General features: G+C 39.7%; 1 protein-coding gene across 11 annotated transcripts in view; it reads right to left on the bottom strand.

Annotated features, from left to right (window-relative positions):
* The window catches only part of birc6 (baculoviral IAP repeat containing 6), a gene marked incomplete at its 3' end in the record, with an annotated part of 95,901 nt that overhangs the window by 20,137 nt on the left and 54,877 nt on the right, over positions 1-20,887 (bottom strand). For all 11 annotated transcript variants that reach the window (XM_079386426.1, XM_079386431.1, XM_079386430.1 and 8 more), the window contains exons 61-65: positions 20,491-20,687; positions 19,999-20,299; positions 18,210-18,427; positions 16,228-16,392; positions 15,981-16,146 (exon numbers count right to left, since the gene is read on the bottom strand). In XM_079386426.1, the coding sequence (XP_079242552.1) occupies positions 15,981-16,146; positions 16,228-16,392; positions 18,210-18,427; positions 19,999-20,299; positions 20,491-20,687 (1,047 nt within the window). The remainder of the gene's footprint in view (positions 1-15,980; positions 16,147-16,227; positions 16,393-18,209; positions 18,428-19,998; positions 20,300-20,490; positions 20,688-20,887) is intronic.

A 20,887-nucleotide genomic window follows, 5' to 3' on the forward strand; every position in this document is an offset into this window, starting at 1 on the left:
GAAGCGCTCCATCAATAATGCAAGAGAACGAGGAATAAAACAAGATGAGCGCTGCTGCATCTCCCTTTCACACTTCTGCATCTCTCTAGCACAGACAACACTGAGACGCAGGACACGGACTGATGGCACAACCGGACCACTGACTCAACACACTGAAGAGAGCGTCGCCTGATCCATGTGCCAAATACACAAGGAAAATAAAAGAGGGCAGTGAGTCAAAGGAGGAGAAAGATAGAGGGTTATTCGTATGCTTTTATGCAGGTCATATTTATATGCCCATGCCTCCATTAGACACCAAACCTTATTTTAAAATGTGCAAAATGGAGATGCCACACTATTAAAATTCAGTTTGAAACAAACTGATAATTATTGTCATATTTTGGTTGATAACGCGTAAAGGGTTGATATTAAAAATTCTAAGTCAAAATAAATAAAAAAGAATCAAAAACTAAAATCAATTGGTTTAAATGCTACATTTGAATTCAGGCATCACAAATTGAAATTTGCACGAGTATGAAAAAAAATGCATTCATTATATATTCATTATTTGCTAAAGTTCACATTTAATAGTATTGCATTATTAGTGTTTTTAAAGATTAACTTGAAGTCAAAGTTAGATAAGTCATTTAAATGCAGAAATAGGCAAAATGAGTATGAATAATTAAATATCCATTACTGACCGATACTACTAAAAAACAATTTAAAAAAATATAATTTTTATTTTGAATATTGTATTCATCACGAATCCGGGAAAAAAATATATACATCAAGGTTTTCAGAAAATGCAGCACAACTCATGTCAACATTGATGATAATAAATGTTTCTTGAGCACAAAATGTATCAAATAAATGCAACTTTGGTGAAGTAAAAAAAATATATATTTTTGAGCCCAAGCTTTTGAATGGTAGTTGTACATAACTACTAAATGGGTAGGCCTGCTATTTAAAGGGATAGTTCACCCAAAAATGAAAATTCTGCAACCATTTACTCACCAAACCTGTAGTCACTCAAGTAGATCCAAACCTGAAGAATGTGGGAAACAGAGCAGTTCTGGGGCACCATTGACTTACATAGTATTTTTTTTTTCCTACTACGGAAGTCAATGGTGCCCCAAAACAGCCTGATTACAAACTTTCTTCAAAATATCTTCCTTAGTGTTCAGCAGAACAAAACAAATCATACAGGATTGGAACTACTTGAGGGTGAATAAATGATGACAGAATTTATTTTAGGGGTGAACTATCCCTTTAAGTTTGGGTACAACAATTCACAAATTTTTCCAGTACAACACCAAAAGCATTGGCAGAACGAGCCTAGATTCAAAATGCCACTCTTTTTGGATTCAATCCAGCTGACCCCAGAAATTACAATGAACGGTGGCGGCTTGCAAAGTTACTTAAACACTTGGAGTTAGCCAGCAGACTCTTTGGTGCCTGGACAATCTGATTGTGGGCATTAACATCCACACCCTCATGAGAAAGTGGCACCCTTCCAGACGTTTATGTACAAGTCGCTTAAAGGAGGTGTCGGCACAGCACAAAAGCTGTAATTTTCAGGAAAATAGTCTTGTATCTGAGGAAGCCCTGTGCCAGCAGAGGCTGTTTATGCACAAGGATATTTGACTGAGCTAATGGCGACGACCACAGGGCTGTAATTTTCTTCCTCTGCGAAGCTGCTATAAAACCTTCAGCTAACGGAAGGATAACAAAGCGCATTCTTCCCTTTCTGCATCATTTAAAGCCACTAAATCATTCAGAGCGTTTCTCTCATCTGAAGAGGACTCAGTTTCTCAAAGGCTGTAATGACACTGCGTCTGTCTACTGATGAGGGCAAGATTTTGGACAGCAGGCTGACCAGCTGATATAAAATGTCCCAAAAAATTAGGGGAAAAAACTCTCAACCTACACTAATGTTCAAAATTTGGGGTTTGTATGATTTTTTTGAGGGGGTAAAAGTTTTTGGAAGAAGTTTCTTATCCTCATCAAGGCTGCATATATTTGACAAAAATACAGTAAAAAAAAAATGTTGTTCTGAAAAGCATGATACAAGATTCTGGATTGAATAGAGTTTACAAGGACAGCATTTATTTGAAATTAAAATATTTTTTAACAAATGTTTTAATGTCATTTCTGATCAATCCGATGCATTCTTGCATTGGATTGATCAGAATATTTTTCTGATCGCAATAATATGGATTGCAATAAAATGGATTGCAATAAAAATGCTTTTTAATAAAAAAAAACAACAACAAAAAAAAAACACTCTTGACCCAAAACTTTTTAACTGAGTATTTCTGATGTATAGCCAAGGTTAGAAACTGTGCCCACATTACCAGCATAACTAACTAACCCAGTATAAACCAGTTTTAAAAACAGCATTCAACAGTCCATAAACCAAAGTCGACTGAAGGCTAACAAAGCTAAAATAATCTTGACTGCTTCATTTTAATGACCAGACCATTCCTGTCCTCCCATCCTTCCTTACACTCCTCCACTCTCATTCCTTTATCCAATTTAGCTCCCATGCACCCATCCAGGTAAAAAGGGGGGTATCTATCTCTCTCCACGCAGGAGGGCGCAATTAATTTTGACAAGCCCTCTGACTGACATTTGGCATTTTGTGTGGGCACACATGCTGTCACAGAGCTTTGGAGAGAGGAGAATATGACTTTACAAAGGGCACCTGTTCAAATGAGCAAAATGAGATATATTAATACATCACAGCTGAGAGGAAACAGGCTGAATCTTATTACACACCTTCGCTACAAACACCTTAATGAGAAAAAGAAACCGCACACTCAAAACAAACAAAACTCAGCAAGAGAACAATAATTAATGAGTCCCGCAGGTTTTGACTGTCAGATATGAATTGTGTGCGTTGTTCAGAGTTTGTCCTCTATAATGATCCAGGTGGAGATTTAGAGAGGAAAAAAATGGGAAAAGGCAGGAATGTGCATCGGATGAGTGCACACACATCCATCAAAAGGTTTCCGAGTCATCACTCACTCTCTCCATTTTTGGCGTTTGATCGAGGGGAGTATGAACGCATCCTGCAGGATGTTGCAGCAGGTTTGAAAAGCTTGTCAGCGCTGACCCAATTCACTGATGTCCATTTCTGAGAGTCTCAGCAGAACTTTGCTCAAGGTCTGTATTACACCATCAACTGCTGTTTTAAAAGCTACATATGAACACACACTACTAGATTCAAGACTGGGGATGCATCCAAATAATGGCAAGTGAAAATTAGGGTCCAAAGATGCCAAAAAAATGGAAAAGCCAATAATCTGATTATTTAAACACTGTTACTTTTTTATACAAACAACAACAGGGTATGAATATAATACATAATTTTTCCTGGCTGTCCATTCTATTCCATATAATGAAAGTGAACAAAGAATGGGACTGTCAAGCTGCAAATGGAATATGTGTGTTTTTTTTTTTTATTAAATATTTTTTCATAAAACCATTGGCGTAAATTGTTGCAGTAAATTGAATGAATACAAAGTATTAAGTATGAACTGAACAATCTCAGATTTGAAATGCTCTTATTTCAAGAATAAGGCCTTATACAATAAACAATACAGAAGCGATGTTATTTTTGTAGATTTTTACGAGGAGTTAACCTCGCTTTCGAAGTGTATCAGAGGTTAAAAGGAAGCACTCTGTCTTAAGGGATTTGAATCCGATACTAATAGAAGATCAATATTAGAACACAAGCAGATCTTTGAGTCAGCAGAACTTCGTAATATTATGGTCACACGCACGTACAGTAATGAGATCGCTCCATAATCGCCCACCACCGGCTGTCAGCTCGATGATTATATGATCCACAGCTCAAGAGAGAGAAAATTACAAACAAATAAATGAATATTAACAACGGCTCATTGACAAGGAACTCCACTTAGAGCAGATGGAAAAAAAAATCCTGCCTTTCTTCATGGATTCCAACCGGCCGGGTTCAGTCTGATTTGTTTTAAATGTTCTGGCACGGCGCTGGGAACCTGGGACCAAGGGAATTCACCCACATGATAATTTCATTTAATTGGCCTGTGCGATAATTTCTGCACATTATGGTGACTGAAATGTGCCGATACTAATTATCAAAAGAGAGAGAGAGCTACACTATATTGCCAAAAGTATTGGGTCACCCCCTTCTAATGAGCATGTTTGACTACTTTAGTCATTTCTATGAGTACAAATCTTAATGTTAAAGCATATAATGATATTCTACGGAATTGTGTGCTTCTAATTTTATAGCAACAGTTTGGACAGGACCCTTTTCTATTCTAACATGACAGTGTCTCTGTGTATAAGGCACGGTTCAAAAAGAAATGATTGATTCAGTCAGTGTGGAAGAACTTGACTGGTCTGCAGAAAGCCAAGACCTGATCCCAGCTGAACACCTCTGGTGTGACTTTAAATACAGACCTTGAGCCAAAAACTCATCACCAAACATCAATGACTTGTATAGACACTATAAGGACAAAAGTGTTGGGACACCCCTTCTTTAGAACAGAAAAAGGCAGTTCCAAAACTGTGGCAACAAAGATGAAAACATAATTCATGTATTTAAAAATTGTATTTCCATCTCTGTTGCAACAGTTTTGGACTTATCTAAAATGACAGTACCCATATGTACAAGTCATTGGTGTTTGGTGATGAGTTTTTGGCTCAAGGTCTGCATTTAAAGTCACACCAGAGGTGTTCGGCTGGGATCAGGACTAGGCTTTCTGCAGACCAGTCAAGTTCTTCCACACTGACTGAATCAATCATGTCTTTTTGAACCGTGCCTTATACACAGAGACACTGTCATGTTAGAATAGAAAGGGGTCCTGTCCAAACTGTTGCTATAACATTAGAAGCACACAATTCCGTAGAATATCATTATATGCTTAAACATTAAGATTTGTACTCATAGAAATGACTAAAGTAGTCAAACATGCTCATTAGAAGGGGGTGACCCAATACTTTTGGCAATATAGTGTATAGAGCGAGTACAAAAGATTTAGAGAGAGAGAGAGAGAGGGGGGCGGGGGTGTTTCCTGATGGGACATGCTCTCAGATAATTATGATGATTGAAGGAAATAAAGTTCATAATCATTCATTTTTGGTTATGGAATATCATATCCAAACTTGTGTCAATAATACACACACAGCACTTCTGGAAGCATCAGGATGAAACACTGACAATGAAGTTCTACAGCAGAGATTATTTATCATTTATGACCAGATTTATTATCATTTATGACCTAAGAATACGCATTTAAAAAAAAAGTCATGTCAACTTTCTAAAATAAAAAGAATTCACAGTTGTTCTGCAGGCCACTTTGAAGAACAATGCGGGCAAAGTCTATGTTACCACAGAAAGCTACAGCAAAACAAAGATTGACTGCCTTAAAAACTTTAAGTTCCAAGAAATTGGTTTAAGACTCAATACAAAATGTAGAGAAAGATTCAAAACTTATTTGTGGCGCCCACTTTTCAAGATTCAATCAATTCCCAATGACAAATATAATCTTCCATTTTTTCCTCTTTGAATATCATCTTTCTACAGATTTTACAGTCAACCACATTCTCTCAGACCACTCACTTTTGCTCCTTATGCCTAAAGGTAAAGCCTTTTATTGACCTCCTGTAATTGTGCGCCTGCCCAGAGGTCAGGATTATTTCAGATTGAAACAGTAAATAATTGATCTGGCTTTGCTGAGGTTCGAGGGCTGCTAGAGGTAAACCAACTTATGTAGCACATAACACTGATATATGATTTTATTGGACTGGATGTGGCAGGGACGGAGTGTATAGAGATCCTGTATTCTGCCCCGTCCATTCAAATGTTAATGTGGACAATGAGGTTGATACTTTATTGACACACACCAATGGACAGGAGATCAGATAAGGGCAAAGAGCAGGACGGAGAATCATAAAACGCATGGGGAAAACAATGGTCAGAAGTACACGAGGAGGAGGAGGAGGGGAGGTTGTGTTGTATTTTATTTCCACTGATGGTAAGTAAGGAAACAAGAATCATTCTCCTCAAGGGTCAGAGTGAGTCAGTGCACAGTGTTCACGGTAGCTTGCTTTTGGGTTTCAAGTAGACGCTGTAGACGAGGATTACAAGAAAACAAGATGCCATTTTTTCACACTTCAGCACCAAAGCTGTCAGCATTAAAGGCCACTTAAAAAGACATTTATTTACTATGAGGGGCCATGATCAAAAGTTCAGGGACAAACTTCATTTAAAATGTCAATGAGATATTTTTCTAAACTGTCGTGTAAAAGATGTTCTTGCATCTTCACAATAATGACATTTTTTCCCCTTTTTTATTATTTTTAAAAGATTTATTTTTGGGATTTTTGCCATTATGATAGGACAGATCAGAGCTGATAGGAAGCAAAGTGGGAGACGGGTAGGGGGGCAGATCAGGAAAGGTCCTCAAGTGGGGATTCGAACTCGGGATGCACATAATCGCAATGGCGCTGTATGTCAGCACGTTGCCCACAAGGCTATTGACACCAACCAATAATGACTTCTTGATGCGTTGTTTTATTTAGTCTTTTGACATGTTTCACAGAACAAATATGTAAAAATCCTTAAAACATAAATCTGCATAAACTACTAAGACTTGTCATATTGATTTTACCTTGAATTTACTTTGTCTTACTGAACTGGCAATTTGTTTCCCACTTGTTCTTAAGTTGTTTATACTTTAAGAAAAGGAAGAAATGGACAGTGCAATATAACAAAATACACATATGTTAAAGATACATGCTTTAAAAACAATTGTTTCTTAAGACGTGTTGCTTAATTTATTTTGTTTCAAGGATTTTTAGTGTAAAATAAAAATAGTTGGAGGAAATTGCTGTACTTCCTCTTTAAAAAATAAACAGTGTGCATCAGCCAATAGTTCAGCAGACAAGTTCTGAAACATTAAACCTTAGTGTTTATGTAGCCATCACAAGTTCATATACAGCTCGCAACATTTCCTAACCTTTAAGCCCTAATCTCTCAGAATTTCCTGCCTATTATACTCGGCTATCACTACCAATAAAAATAGAAACAATAAAAAAAAAAGTGTCTACGCACTGGGCTTTCGTGGTCTTAGTGTTGTTTCCTAAGAGTATACTTTCTGAAAAGGATAAAAACTGGATAATCAAAAAAGCCGGAAACATAGTCTGGGATCATCAATAATCAGGAGACAAGAGACTTCATGATGATTTTGTGTACATACATGATCTATCAAATCCCAAATATAAATTTGGGGCACCATCCCACACCTCCTCTCCATCAGGATCCTTCTCCTCATCTCTGAGCAGTTCTACATTGTTCTTGGCAATAAAGACATTTGACGTGTGAGCCAAATCGCCGCCCAGCCTCCCGATCTCCCTTGCTCGCTCTGTTTCCGCGGTTACCAGTCGCTCTGCTTGGTTATGCAATGCACGCTGCTTTCAGGCTCCAAAACGGGACCTATAACCACATGACTGACATCAGCTACGGACAGAGAACGGCTGGGTGGGGAGCTCGCAGCCTCAGGTCGCCAATCTGCCAAGCATCCTGAGGAGTTTGCGCGCATCTTTAGGACCTCTACACCCACGGAAAAAGAGGAGCGCAAAAGAAGAAGGGAAAGAAATCGCGGAGGAGGCGAAGGAGTGAAGGTGGGGGCCGGTATTTGTTACAAATGCTGAGAAGCCCCGCTTTCAGATGCTAAAAGAGTCAGATAGACAAGAGTGACAGAGCAGAGAACGAGAGTGTGTGACAACGAGAGTGTGTGACAGCGAGAGGGAGGGGAGAAAAAGGAGGGGAGACCGAGCCGAAGAGTGATTTTTTTTTTAAGTAAAAGGAGAGAGAGAGAACAAGAAAGAGGGAGGGGAGTGAAGCAGATTTCTCCAAGCATCTCTTGAATGAATGGTGTAAGGCGTTCAAGCAAAGAATAAAAAAATAAACAACGCGGAGAAGCATAAAAGAATATCTGAATGAGCGTGGAACAAAAGGAAGGGCTGGTGATACATAAGGTGGCTGGAATACTGACACAGAAAGAGCGAGAGAAAGCCAGAGGGAGAGAGAGCGCGAGAGCGAAGGGGAGGGACGTTGGGGACTGAGATTGTTGTCTGCGTAACGCACACGGCTCAACGAGATGCTGTTGTAGACCCACTCTTTCTCTCTCTCCACCTCTCAATTTCTCTTTTCTCCTCCTTTACGGTACCGGGGACGTCGGACGTTTGGCCAGCTGGCCCTCATGTTGCTGCCAGCCCAGATATGCCTCTCCTGTGATGAGCCCACAGCATGCTGGATCTTCCCCCATATCTCCCACGCCGTAGGGTAAGATTGTTTTCTAGCTATACTTTCTGCGTTTTCCATCTTGCTTTCCATGTGTGTCAGTCAGTCAGTGTACTTGCTTTCTTGTCCACTTCGCTGAGCTGTATGTTTGGCCCCAGGCTGCTTATTGAGGTTGATGTTCTTGTACCTAGCAGTAGGAACCTGGATGTATATGCTTCTACGTCTGCTCCAACGAATGTGGCACCATAAACCATGACAGAATGAGAAAAGAGAAATCGTTTAATGTGCGTAGCAGAAGCGAACAGCGAGTGAGAAGGTTTAAATGTACAGTAAATCATCTTAGCTGCCGAGGGTCGCCCTGTTGTAGCCGCTCCGCAGGGAAATATCATTTTCTGAGGAGGAAATCCATCACAGAGGTGGGGGGAGACATCCTCTTTTGTGTTCATTACGCCACACTCGCAGCTGGGCAATCAGCAGATCTCACCCTCCGTGCCGCTCCACCGAGCGTTCGGTCTGGCCTCTGGATGAGCGCTTCTGGTGGCCGCCAAACAGAGACTTCCATGTCTTGTCGATTGTTTGTCTCATGCTGCTCTCCTGTTTCTCCACAGATAAGCACCCTGGAGACAGAGGTGGGGGGTCAGAATGGGGACGACCACCGTCAGTATAGAGGAGGTTCGGGCGCAAGAGGGTAAAGAGGAGCGAGAGGAGTCCATCTTGGCCCTGCTGGGGATCATTGGCACCTTCTTGAACCTCTTCGTCATCGTGTTTGTTTACATCTACACTACTCTGTGAGAAGAAGGATCCACGCGGATGAGAGCAGGTGGAGGTTAGGGGCGGTGTCCAACGGAGATATGACAGAAGGGTTGACATCTCACAGAGAAGAACGTGGAAGATGACACTGGGCCGCTCAGGACGGGGGAAGTGATGCTTGCTCTTGACCTCTGACCCCTTACGGATATATATCTCAATAGGATGGACATCTGTTTAACACAAATCTTTGGACACATGGAGAGAGATTCTTGGATTTGTACTCTTGCAGGACGTGGTCATGGGCCAAGGGACCTTGAGTTTCCCCGGTGGTGGGAATTACATAGAGCACTGCCTGGCTTCAATTACAAGGACACACGTACGCAGAAAGAACCTATTGGTCAAACACAAGAACATCACAGGGTGACCGAAAGACTCCTTCCGAACTTATCCACCAATAGAAAGAGTTCTGCAATAAAACAGAAAATATTTTTCTATTGAGAACAAAAGAGAGAATGACACACTCCGGGACCCGTCTGTAAGTTCGAAAAGCTGGACCTTGTGGGAACAGGCAGTTTGGTGACATTTGGACACTTTTTCACTACAGTTCCTCCTTTCTGACTGGTGGCAGGAAGATAAACTGACAAATATGAGTGTGCGTGTGTGTTTTCGGTTTGATTTGAGTGCGGTGTCAGACACGTTGTTTCTGTACAAAGGAAAACGCTTTTGTATCGATACATGATTACATACTAGATGTACTGTGCCATAGGGAATCTAATCAATAAAATGACATTCTATGGATCGGGATGTTGTGTGAGAAAAATGCTTTAGCTATATCTGATGGTCTTGTTTCAACAAGACTAGAGTTGACCAATCACGTATATATGTGCTGCCCTGCACGTCTTTGGGTGTGAGTCATGCATTTGGGTTTTTGAGTGTTCGTAGAGCTCAGCGCACCATGAAGACAGGCAGCTAATATAACAAACAGTTGTGAAAAGGGAAAAAGGGAGGAGGTTGGGGCAGAAATGGTTACTAAGCTTCGCTATTTTCATCCGTCTTTCCGAGTGGTGATGGAGGTGTTTTTAAGCCCTTTCAGTACGCAGAGGTCAGTTTCCTGTGACATGGTATAGAGAGTGGTAGAAATGGTTGATGGGAGCTTAATGCATGAGAACAAGGCTTCAGAATGTGCTCTAAACAGCCTCCAACTCGCACACACACCAACCAATACCAACAAGCCTGAAAATGTGTGCATGTGATTGATTTATTTATTTTTTTGGCAGAAAAGGGTTGTGTTTCTGTGTGAGTGTGTTTGCCCTCTATCAGAGTGTGTTCCGATACGTCACACTGAAATGTGCTCCGAAAAATCTGCCTGCGGAAATGTTAGCAGGGCTTTGCGCTTAGTCTCAGGTCCCTCAATAAATTCCAAAGCCACAGGGCACTGCTGTAATAAAGGCCTGCGCTGTAAATCAGCATGTACCTGCTGCTGCAGGGTTTATCATCAAATACAAATCCCCACTACAACGGCTCCGTGTAAACCAGCTCTCAGACCAGAAGAAAACCTCTCTACCTGCACCTGCAGATCAGTGTGAACACTTTACACCAGCTTTCAGATTAGTTTAAACACTCTAAACCAGTTTTTAGATCATGTTTGCGCACACTCTAAAAGTTTATTTTCAGTCAATAATTAGCCTTTTTGTCATATAAACGACTGACCGAAATCGTACCATGCTGTTTTTGCACCAAAATATTGAGGTGACGCGTATTTACCTCTTTAAATATTCAGTTATGCATTGGACAAGGGGATAAAGACTGTAGCAAGACCACAAAAAACCTGCTGTTGCTAAATTAGAACTGTAGGCTACATGTAAACATACTTGGAGAAGAGCAAACAGTTTATAACAAGCCTAAAATCTGTGTAAACCCTCTCTCAAGATTAAATTAAACCCTCTACACCTGCAAGAAGCACCCAGTATAGCCACCTTCGCCTTAACCAAAGAGCTTAACCAAACCTCAAGAGTAATATAAATAACGCACTTCCAGCATTTTGACGGACATGGCCTCCTGACACAAACGTATGAATAAGGAACTTATGATTCAGTTCAAATACAGCTTGCAGGCGTAAGGCAGGGGGGATGTGTGCGTTTCCTGGGGTCAACAGTCCTATGTAAGCCGCCCACGTGAGGTTTACACATGACACGGTGGTCAAAGACATGTGAATCACAACTGCTTTATTCACATATCTGCTCTTCACAGGCCAATATATCAACACAGAGACACACAGACTAAACACAAAACCTTACCTTCACCACCTTTCGCACAGGAGCTCTGTTCCAAACCCCCGTAAACTGCTTCTCGTCTTACATTGAAGCATCCTTAACCATCATGATGCTTCATTAACTTCTACATAGGTTACAACTCAAAAATTCTAATAAGCATAATTCAATTTAAAAATTTTTGGTTTGCATCTCAATGCATTCTGGGACTGCCTTTTCCGCAAAGGATATAATCAACAGCTCCTTTGAATTTAGCTAAAACGAGGTGGCATGATTAAAGTGCCTACCTAAAAGCAGGGTTTCTGCAGGATTTTTAAGCTCAAATGTAAGACTTTAAGATCTTTAAGACCTGCACAAATAAAATTAATACCATATGAGTGGGGCAGGGCAATGTCTATAGTACCATATTAAACTGTAAAATGATTGTCAAAAGCATAATTTACAATTCAGATACAAGTTTTCACAAAAAATTAAAGTTTTAAATATGATAAGCTTTCAGCCTTTAAACCACTTTTAAGAAAATGGATAAGTCAAAAGTATTAATTATTTAATATTGATTTTAGCAATTATCATCAATAAATTATTATATAAATTAAATAACATGAATTAGGGGTGTGCGAAATTGACAATTATATCTTGATATTTTCTGGGATTTTATCGATAACAATAATTAGATGATATTTTGCTGAGTGTGTTATTGTGCTGGTATCTTAAAGATTACCATGGACAGCTGACTCCTGAATTTTTTTTTATATTCTTCATATTCTGTGTGGTCAGTTCATAGCAGTGATTTATTAATTAATTTTTTCCAACAAGTTTTATGGTCATTTTTACGTTTAAGTCATTTTTTTCTAAAAGTGTGCATCATCTTTTGAGTCAAATTCTTGCATTTGGGCTATTACCAAGCAAATTAAATCAGTATCAACAAAATGTATCTTTGCAATGCATCTGAAGTGGCATTTAAATGTATTTACACACACTTTAATGCAGCTCAGAGGGACACAGAATGCTATCCTGCAGTTACAAATGCATAAATAATGTTTTGATATCTGAAACATAAAACGTTGAAAACTGATGTTTGAAATTATTTTAAAAAAATCAAGATACTTTAAAATGTGAAATTAAAACCGCCAGTAGGTGGCAGTAAGTCAGTATTAATAAGTGAGTCATTGCGAATGAACCGAATAATTTAAACGGGTTGATTGATTCAGGAACGAATCACCGTCATGTTGCTCAGAGACGCAAAAACAGCGCTGACTGTGCTTGGAATTATTTTTTTTCAAATTTAAGACCTCTTGAATTCATAATTAAGACTTTATTGTACAATTTAAGACTTTTTAAGGCCTTAAATTTGATACAACTAAATTTAAGACTTTTTAAGACCCCGCAGACACCCTGTAAAAGTCTTAACTTCAAAAGCACAGCAATGATGCCTTAAAATGTCTCCATTGGCAGACTACTAGATAAATAAAGAGATAGAGAGAACAGGGAGCCATATTGAGGGGGTGGGAGAAGAGATGAACGAGAAAACACGGTGATCATTTCTATTTACACTCAGGGAAAAGACTCTAGCACCTCAAAAACCTGCCCTACTTAATGACTGCACCACGTCAGCACTGTTTCAAACACACAGGAACATTACACGAGCCTTGCAGCATATGTCAGGGGTGCCGTGTGTAGGCGAGTGTGATATCCCTGTAATGAAAACAGCTTTCAAGGGACTAAGAGGGAAAAAACACATCATAGAGAGCAACTGCATGTCCTACAGACCCATATTAACACAAATGCTTGAGCTTTTGTACATAAAAATAATGCTAAATAATGATACTTTTTTTGATTAATTTATCAGTTAGCTAGCATTTTAAATGAATGGATATATAATAGGAATGTATTGTACCCAACGGTAAGATTTTAGGTGATGTTTTCATTTTATGGCCAGTAAAAAAATTTCAGTGCTATACTACTTTAGATTAAAAACACTAACAACTAGTAATTGTAAAAAAAAAAAAAAAAAAAAAAAAAAAAATAGGCATCACAACATTATAATGTACAGGAAGAATGAGGATCCTTACAATGAAAGTCAATTAGCCAATTCATAGTGTCAACAAACACTATTCTTTTTTTACTTTTACCAATGTTATTAAATTATTAGTGTTAAATATGACATTTAGATGAGTGTTAGATGCCAGGAAAGGTCTTTGATAAACAAAGCATCGCATTTATTTAAAACAGGAATCCTCTGTAACATTACAAATGTCACTTTCAATCAATTTTATGCATCCTTGCTGAATAAAAGTATTAATTTCTTTTTTTTCTTTTCTTTAAATCACATTTGCATAGCAAATTTGGCACCTTCTTCTCTTCTGTCTACTGTAAGATGCATTTTCTTAAATAGTTCCCATTGCTATTTTTTGTTGTTTAGTTCCAAACCCAAGTGTAAAGGGTCCATTTCACACACTCTCTGCACCTCACAACAGCTCTCCCCCCCAATTTATTATAGTACTATCCAATTCTCCCCTCAGAATTTTCATATAAATCACGATTCTTGAATTTTAACCAAAAATCATTAACAGTATTGCCATCAGTTAACCAGAAAGTTACGTAAAAATATGCAGAGGAGCTGACGGAGTCGAGAGAACAGCAGGTTTGACGACCCCTCTGGGGGGAGAGAAAGGAAGGAGCATAATAATCTTTGAGAGAAAGCATTAAATGAACGTGACGGATGGGGAGCGAGAGGCGATGAGAGTTTGGACAGACTGCTGTAACCTGTGCGAGCCAGAACAGACTTCACTTCCTCAATGAAAATAAGTGCTCGTGGCTGTCCATATACACAAAGTGCTCTACACCGTAATCTTGTACTTTTTGTTATTTGGCCCTTGGCTGTTTCTTAATGCTTTTTGGAAGCAGTAGTCCATCTCTTCTCCCTCCTGTTCATCAGGTGGATGGGGCGTTATTACAGCAGGGGTGATTAGAGATGCTCATATCCTGTTTCACTGCCACAGAGACAGCTAAGGATCTCAGGGCACAAAACACACTCTTTAACACTGTGTGTGTGTTTTATTGGCTCAGTTGTTCATGAGATTGACCAACTGCTGCTCCCCCTGCTGGTTGAGTGTGTTTAGAGAGAACGTTTGTGTGTGTGTGTGTTGTACTCGTTGATTTGAGTCACACACACCATGCCAATGTAGGGTTGAAACCTCCAGCTGATATCTAGAGCTAATTACTACACTCATCGTTTTATCTGCGCTTATTTAATTAAGCCGGAGAGAAATAAACACTCACAGCGCGCACACACACAGTCACACACACACACGCACAACACAAACACACACCGATTTCTGGATCTTTAAACCAACAAAGCAGTGTTTGTTCATGGCTAATAATAAAAATGAAATACTGAGTTTTATTAGTTCATATTAACTGAGATACTACGGGGAAAATTCTACCATTTTTTTTTAAATAATGTACTGGTCAGTCTTTTCCACTAGAATGAATGGGGACTGGAAATTTGATGTTTCAAAAAGGATACGAAATCCATAAAATTTTGTAATTGTGGTCAACAGGACCCATGTTCAATATTCAAGGTCTTATAAAGTCATAAAAATAGCTTTAAGGCTGGAACACACTACAAAATTTAAAAGATTTTAAAACACATAACAATAACTTGGCGACAGCAGAGAAACTGAACAGGGCATCATACAATAAATAAATGAGGATCACACACTAACAAAGTTACACAGAAACATCTGCCTTGTTGCAAAGAGATGCATGAGAAATGAAAACAATGTGAGCTCAATATCAAAATGTTTGATGTACTCTGCTGGATGGAATAGAAATCTGAATCTAAAAAGTCTGTGCCCATGTCAAAATAGATTATGAAATGTGAAATCTGTCAACCCTGACTGCTTAAAATCTGCGGACCAGATCTGAATTTTGGCAAATATTGTTGACTCTTTGAGACTGGAAATTGAGACAAAAGTCATGTAGTACATTCAAGACTTTAACGTGATAAACAGACCATTATTCACTGATATTCTTCCCCTCCATTCTGCTGTTAACTGAGTGACTAGATCATTGAGTTGATGAGTTAAACTCAAGAACCTAATCAGTCTGACTGATGAAAGAATCATTCACACAGGTTTGTGAACTGGATCAAAAGATTCATTGAACAGATTTGATTTAAAGGACTGATTCGGTAAGAAATCAAACATTGCTACTTCTCTCACAAACATGCAAAGTAAAGTGACTGAGCGACGTAAATTTCAGTCTGCTTCTCAGACAAAGCTATCATATGGCTTTAGGAGTCTTGGAATACAGTGTATGCAAATACTTCAATGATACTTTGATCATGCTTTTCTGTGTTTCTTTACATAGCAATATAATTCCTCCAAAACACACAATTGGAACAACACAGGAATGAGCAAATGGGTGAACTGTCCTTTTAACACCTGAGAACAAAAACACAGTTGACAGAGAGATAGAGAGACCACTCAGAAGAGACAGGGGCTCCACCTGCTGTCTCCATACACAATGAGGCACAAAGTGGAACAAGTAATATTTTTTTCTCAGGCACACATGCAAATGATACAATGCATCATCTCTTTAGCCACCTTAAAAGTTGTGTTCATTCTCATTTTGCAAACAGTAAAGTGCAGAGCACATCCCATGAGTGGCACGTGTCCTACCTGAGTCATTACGCAAGTATGAAGACATGGCGGGGATGAGACAGGACTGGCTGAGCAGTTCCTGCAGGACAGATGGCAGCAGTGAGCTGCTGTGACCTCTGACCTCTCCTGAGAGGGTCTCACCAGATCCCACGCAGCCTGATGGGTTGATATAGCTCGCCAAAACCTGACAGAGACAGAATGTACCATCACACATCCAAACAGGTGTAAAATCTAAATCATTTGTATTATTTCGATGAACATGCACCTGTAAGAGGCAGGTAACGTGTTCCTCCTCCAAACGCTGTTTGGTCAAAGCCTGCTCAACATCCCAGCCTGACGCAGTGGAGCCTGTGCCAAAGCCTGTTCCTTTGGCCCAGTACAGCTGCTGTTCCTCCGTGGTTCCACCGACATGCCCACTGGAGACCTGAGGCTACAGCACAAACACAAACTCAACTGTAGGTTTCACACTGAAGTCGATCTTTAACTCTTTTTCTATTATTTCTCACTATCACAATTTATTTGTACATGAAAACCTAAAGTCTCTGAGAGCAAGAATTAAACTGGAAGTTCATGCTACTGTATCTTTAAAACTTGCTAAGATGCTAATGAACTGATTGGCTAACATTTTACCAAATAGTTCTTCGCTCTTCAAGTCTCCTATGCTCAATAAGGCTTCATTTATTTAATAAAAAATAAAAGTTACAATACTAATATTGTGAAACATCATTACAATTTGAAACAACAGTTTCCTTGCTGAATAAATGTAGTAATTTCTTTAAAAAATCTCTTTAAGCTACTACCAAATGAAAGAGATTGAAAGACAGGAGAGGAAGATGCATTTCCTAGACTCTCTTCCGTTTTTGACATTGATCGTTCCAGACGTGACGCCCTACTGAAATTTACTGCTTGCTTTAAAGTCTGACAGCATGTCACAACATCATGAGGGGAAACAATGAGGTCAGAAGCTGTGCATCAAGTGAATAATAGGCTAGTAGCACGGTAAAAAGAAGAGTGGTGTATTTCCCATAATTCCATAGTGTGTACTTTACTTTGGACCCTGTGATATTGTGGGAGGTAGCATGGAAGAAAATAGAGGAATGGTTGCAGGCTGGACTCAAACCAGCTTGAGTATCACAAGCCTTCATTTTCGACTGTGCAAAGATCTTTTGTGAAAATACAGAAGGAGGGACAAATAGGAGAGCGAAAGAGCAGAATAAATATGCGCTGACCGCAGTGCTCTTCTTCGGCTGAGAGAGAGCGGGTTTAATATTTGCTCTGCCAATACTTCTGCCGCCCCAAGGACGCCCATTATGATTCTGACAGGCTACTGGCCACCGTTCAAATCCTCAGCCATGAACCCACCCCTCACCAAACTATAAATCCACACACAGACACACCGCCCTGCACAGAGTATCATTTATATGCTTTTTTTTCTCTTAAACATTGGAATTAAAAAATAGATTTTAATAAAACCTGTCTGTGAGGGCTGAATATTGATTTTTACGAAAGTCACTTGCTTTGGTATTGGAGGCCTGATGATGATGGTCGCTTTTTTCATTATTTTCTAATTATGATTGTGCTGTAGTTGTCCTTTGTGAAGACACTTTCATTTCAGCTGTGTGAAACTCCCCATAATCATGTAATGACTAAAAGAGCCGTCCAACTCCTCTCTATACCTTCTGTTTTAATAGGACTACACTACACCTGAATGAGTGGTGGTGCTCTCTCTCTCTCACTCACACACACACACCTCTCCTCATTAAGTCAAGGGCTCTGAATAAAGAGCCCTTCAGCAGTCTGTAAAGAGTGGCTACCACAGTCATTACTAAAATGACACGTCTCAGTCTGAGAAACATCTCCATTAAAGTCTTTATAGGAGTGTCTTTTCCTTCCCCTGCACACACACACACTCATAAATTATGTACCCTTTTTTATCATTATATTTTTCCCTGAAGTCCACTTATAATTTTAGTCTGGATCATTGAAACAGATCAGTCAGATTGTAAATGAATTTTTCAGACTGGTTCTGTGAAATGAATCAATGAAAATATTTAACTTAAAAGAACCATTCATTCACAAATCAGGCATTACTATTTCTTTCATGAAGATTAAGAGAAAGATTATGTACAAGTAACTACTTTATTGTAGCCTGTTACTAACACAAGAAACATATAGAATTGTCAATTCTTTGTCACAAGAAAGATGATTGTTGTGGTCTAAATGGCACATATGTTGGTTAACACTGACCTCACTGGAGTTGGCACTGCCACTGGGCACTCTGGGAGCGTGATGGCTGAGGGCAGACAGGCAGGCCAGAATGAGGTGGACTGCACCAATCTCAAGAGCCATACGCCTCAACAGCAGCCCATCATCCGTGGTAAGGGGAGTCGAGCTGAACAAAGACCGGAGCACGTGGAAGGGCAACGTGGGCAAAACGTTAGCAGAGGGAGACTGCAGGATATGACCTTGAGGAAGAAAGATAGATAGAGAGAATGTGAAGAAGTCTTTAGATGAGAAAAACCTGCTTTAAACAACAATCAAAACATTTTCTCCAGCACTCAATAACAAACTTAACCAGTCTACCAATACATCAAGTAATCAGATGACCAATCAACAGTCCAGACTGACAGAAATACACAGTGGGCAGCCAATCCAGGCTCAAATAAACCAATCGATGAAGCAACCGCGCAGTAACCCAAATCAATGCTTCCCGTAGGGCAAATGCAGAATTGTGCATATGCCGGTAGGGTATTTATGTATAACAGCCATTAAAGAACTTCGATTCTAAGTTGAAGGTTTGTTTGAACTAGTAGAGGTGGTTATGATAGGGTTTATGATGGATAACAAAGAAAAAAAAAGTGTCATTTACAATGTAGAAAACAAAAGTTTTTTTTATTTCAAATAATCTTTGAACTATTCAAAGCAATCATGGTTTCCAAGTGGCTCAATTTTTTAACATTGATAAGTAAATAAATGTTTCTTGAGCACCAAATGAGCGTACTAGAATGACTTCTGAAGGATCATGTGACACGGAAGAATAGAGTAACGGCTGTTGAAAATTCAGCTTTGCCATCACAGGAATAAATTACATTTTAAATTTATATTCAAATAGAAAACAGTCATTGTAAATTGCAATAATATTTCAATATATTACTGAATTTTACTGTATTTTTTAATCAAATAAATGCAGCCTTGGTGACCATAAGGGACCCCAAACCTCTGAACAAAACTATAAAGACCCAAGTATGCTTTTTTTTCACATGTGCACGCATTCGTACGTAACGTGTAGCCTTCCAAAGTATAGTTCATCTGAGGTGTACGCGAATGCAGCCAGTCAACACAAGCACTCTAGAAAATTTATCTTTGTCCAGTGTCTGTGCAGAAGTTACGACTGATAAAAACAACTTTGTAGTCTTTTAATCTCTTAACCCTCTCACACAAGCGCGTCAATGCGGGCGTCTTTTGTTGTTACAGTCTCCGATATCGTTGTTGATCTCTTTAGTTGCGTGTTCTACTGTGAAACAACAGCCTGAGCCAGTGTTGCCACCTTGTGGAACAACTGAGTAGTGCAAAACCAAGTCAATGCGCATGAGCAACCTGTGCGTACAAAGTAAAAAAAAAATCAGATGGCGCACTTACTATTCTGGTGATGAAATATGCGTTATACGCCCTCTACACAGACCCTCATGTACGTGTAAAAAACTAATAATTTCTCCTTTAGTAATGGCCTGTTTAATATGAGAGAGGAGTCTGAAAGGTCTCTGAGACAGTGACTTAAGTGGTTGATGGCGGACACAGATATGCAGGGGTTGCTGATGAGGGAATCTAAAAACACATCAGTCTGCTCTATTTCAATCAATAATCTCTCTTTCAAACACACAAACACACACAGGGCTAATGGATACGTGAACAACAAACAGTGAATATGAAACAGGCGCATATTGGCAAAAAACCCAGATTCCATTTATATAAACAAAATTGATTGCTAAGTTGTAAACAAATTCAGAAGTAGTGCTTGTACTTAAGTGGTACTTACTTCCTTCTCCATCGTCTGTGACGCCCAGCACCAGTCTGAGCAAACATTGCGCATGTTTCCTCTCCTTTAGCAGAACCTCAGCATATCCCGGCAACCTCAGAAACAGGCCGAACGCTGCCAGTGAATGGGCAGGGATGGGCGACATGGTCTGAACGGAGGATTTGATGGGCAGAGGCTCAGCCGCGATGGTCTCGGGTGCCTCGTAAACAAGCTCTCCAGACTGCTCGATGGTGACCCACTCAAACTGATCGCTGTCCTTTGGCTTCTCCTGTGTAGTGGACGGCACCACTGGGGCACTGACCTGTACAGAACGATCCAGACAGACAGACTCAGAGGGCACGCAAATGAACAGAAATGCTGACTAATCCGAGTTCACAGTCACCGGGCGAGCGTGTAAGGGCTTATGAAGCAGAAATGGAGTAAAACTACAAAAAATTACCTATGCAGTAGAATTTGATTTTGTAAAGAGAGCAAGCTTGCAGATATACTGACCTGCTGGATAACGTCGGGGTACAGCATGGGAAGTCTCTCTGCGATGAGTGCCAAGCCGCCCATACCTGCGAAAACCTGCAAGGGGGACTGGATAGGGCTGGTCTCTAGGAGGGTATCATCTACTGCAGCATCCAAACCTTCGTCACCTGGGGTCATTGGTTCATCGTCCGGACAGCCACTTAGCATCTCACAGTGATCTACAGGAAAAGAGCAGAAAGGAAACGCATCATTCAATCTATCGTCAATAAAATCTTAAAACGCCTAGCAGTAAATAAAGTGGTCTCAATTGTTCACATCATAAACCATGATGTCCAACCGAGCAGTACTGCACAAGAGCTCATATCTGTTCTCATAAATCAGATTATTCCTGTAAATCAGGATTTTTTCTTTACTGAGA

This window comes from Barbus barbus (genome assembly GCF_936440315.1).
Source record: "Barbus barbus genome assembly, chromosome: 30".
Classification (NCBI taxonomy): Eukaryota; Metazoa; Chordata; class Actinopteri; order Cypriniformes; family Cyprinidae; genus Barbus; species Barbus barbus.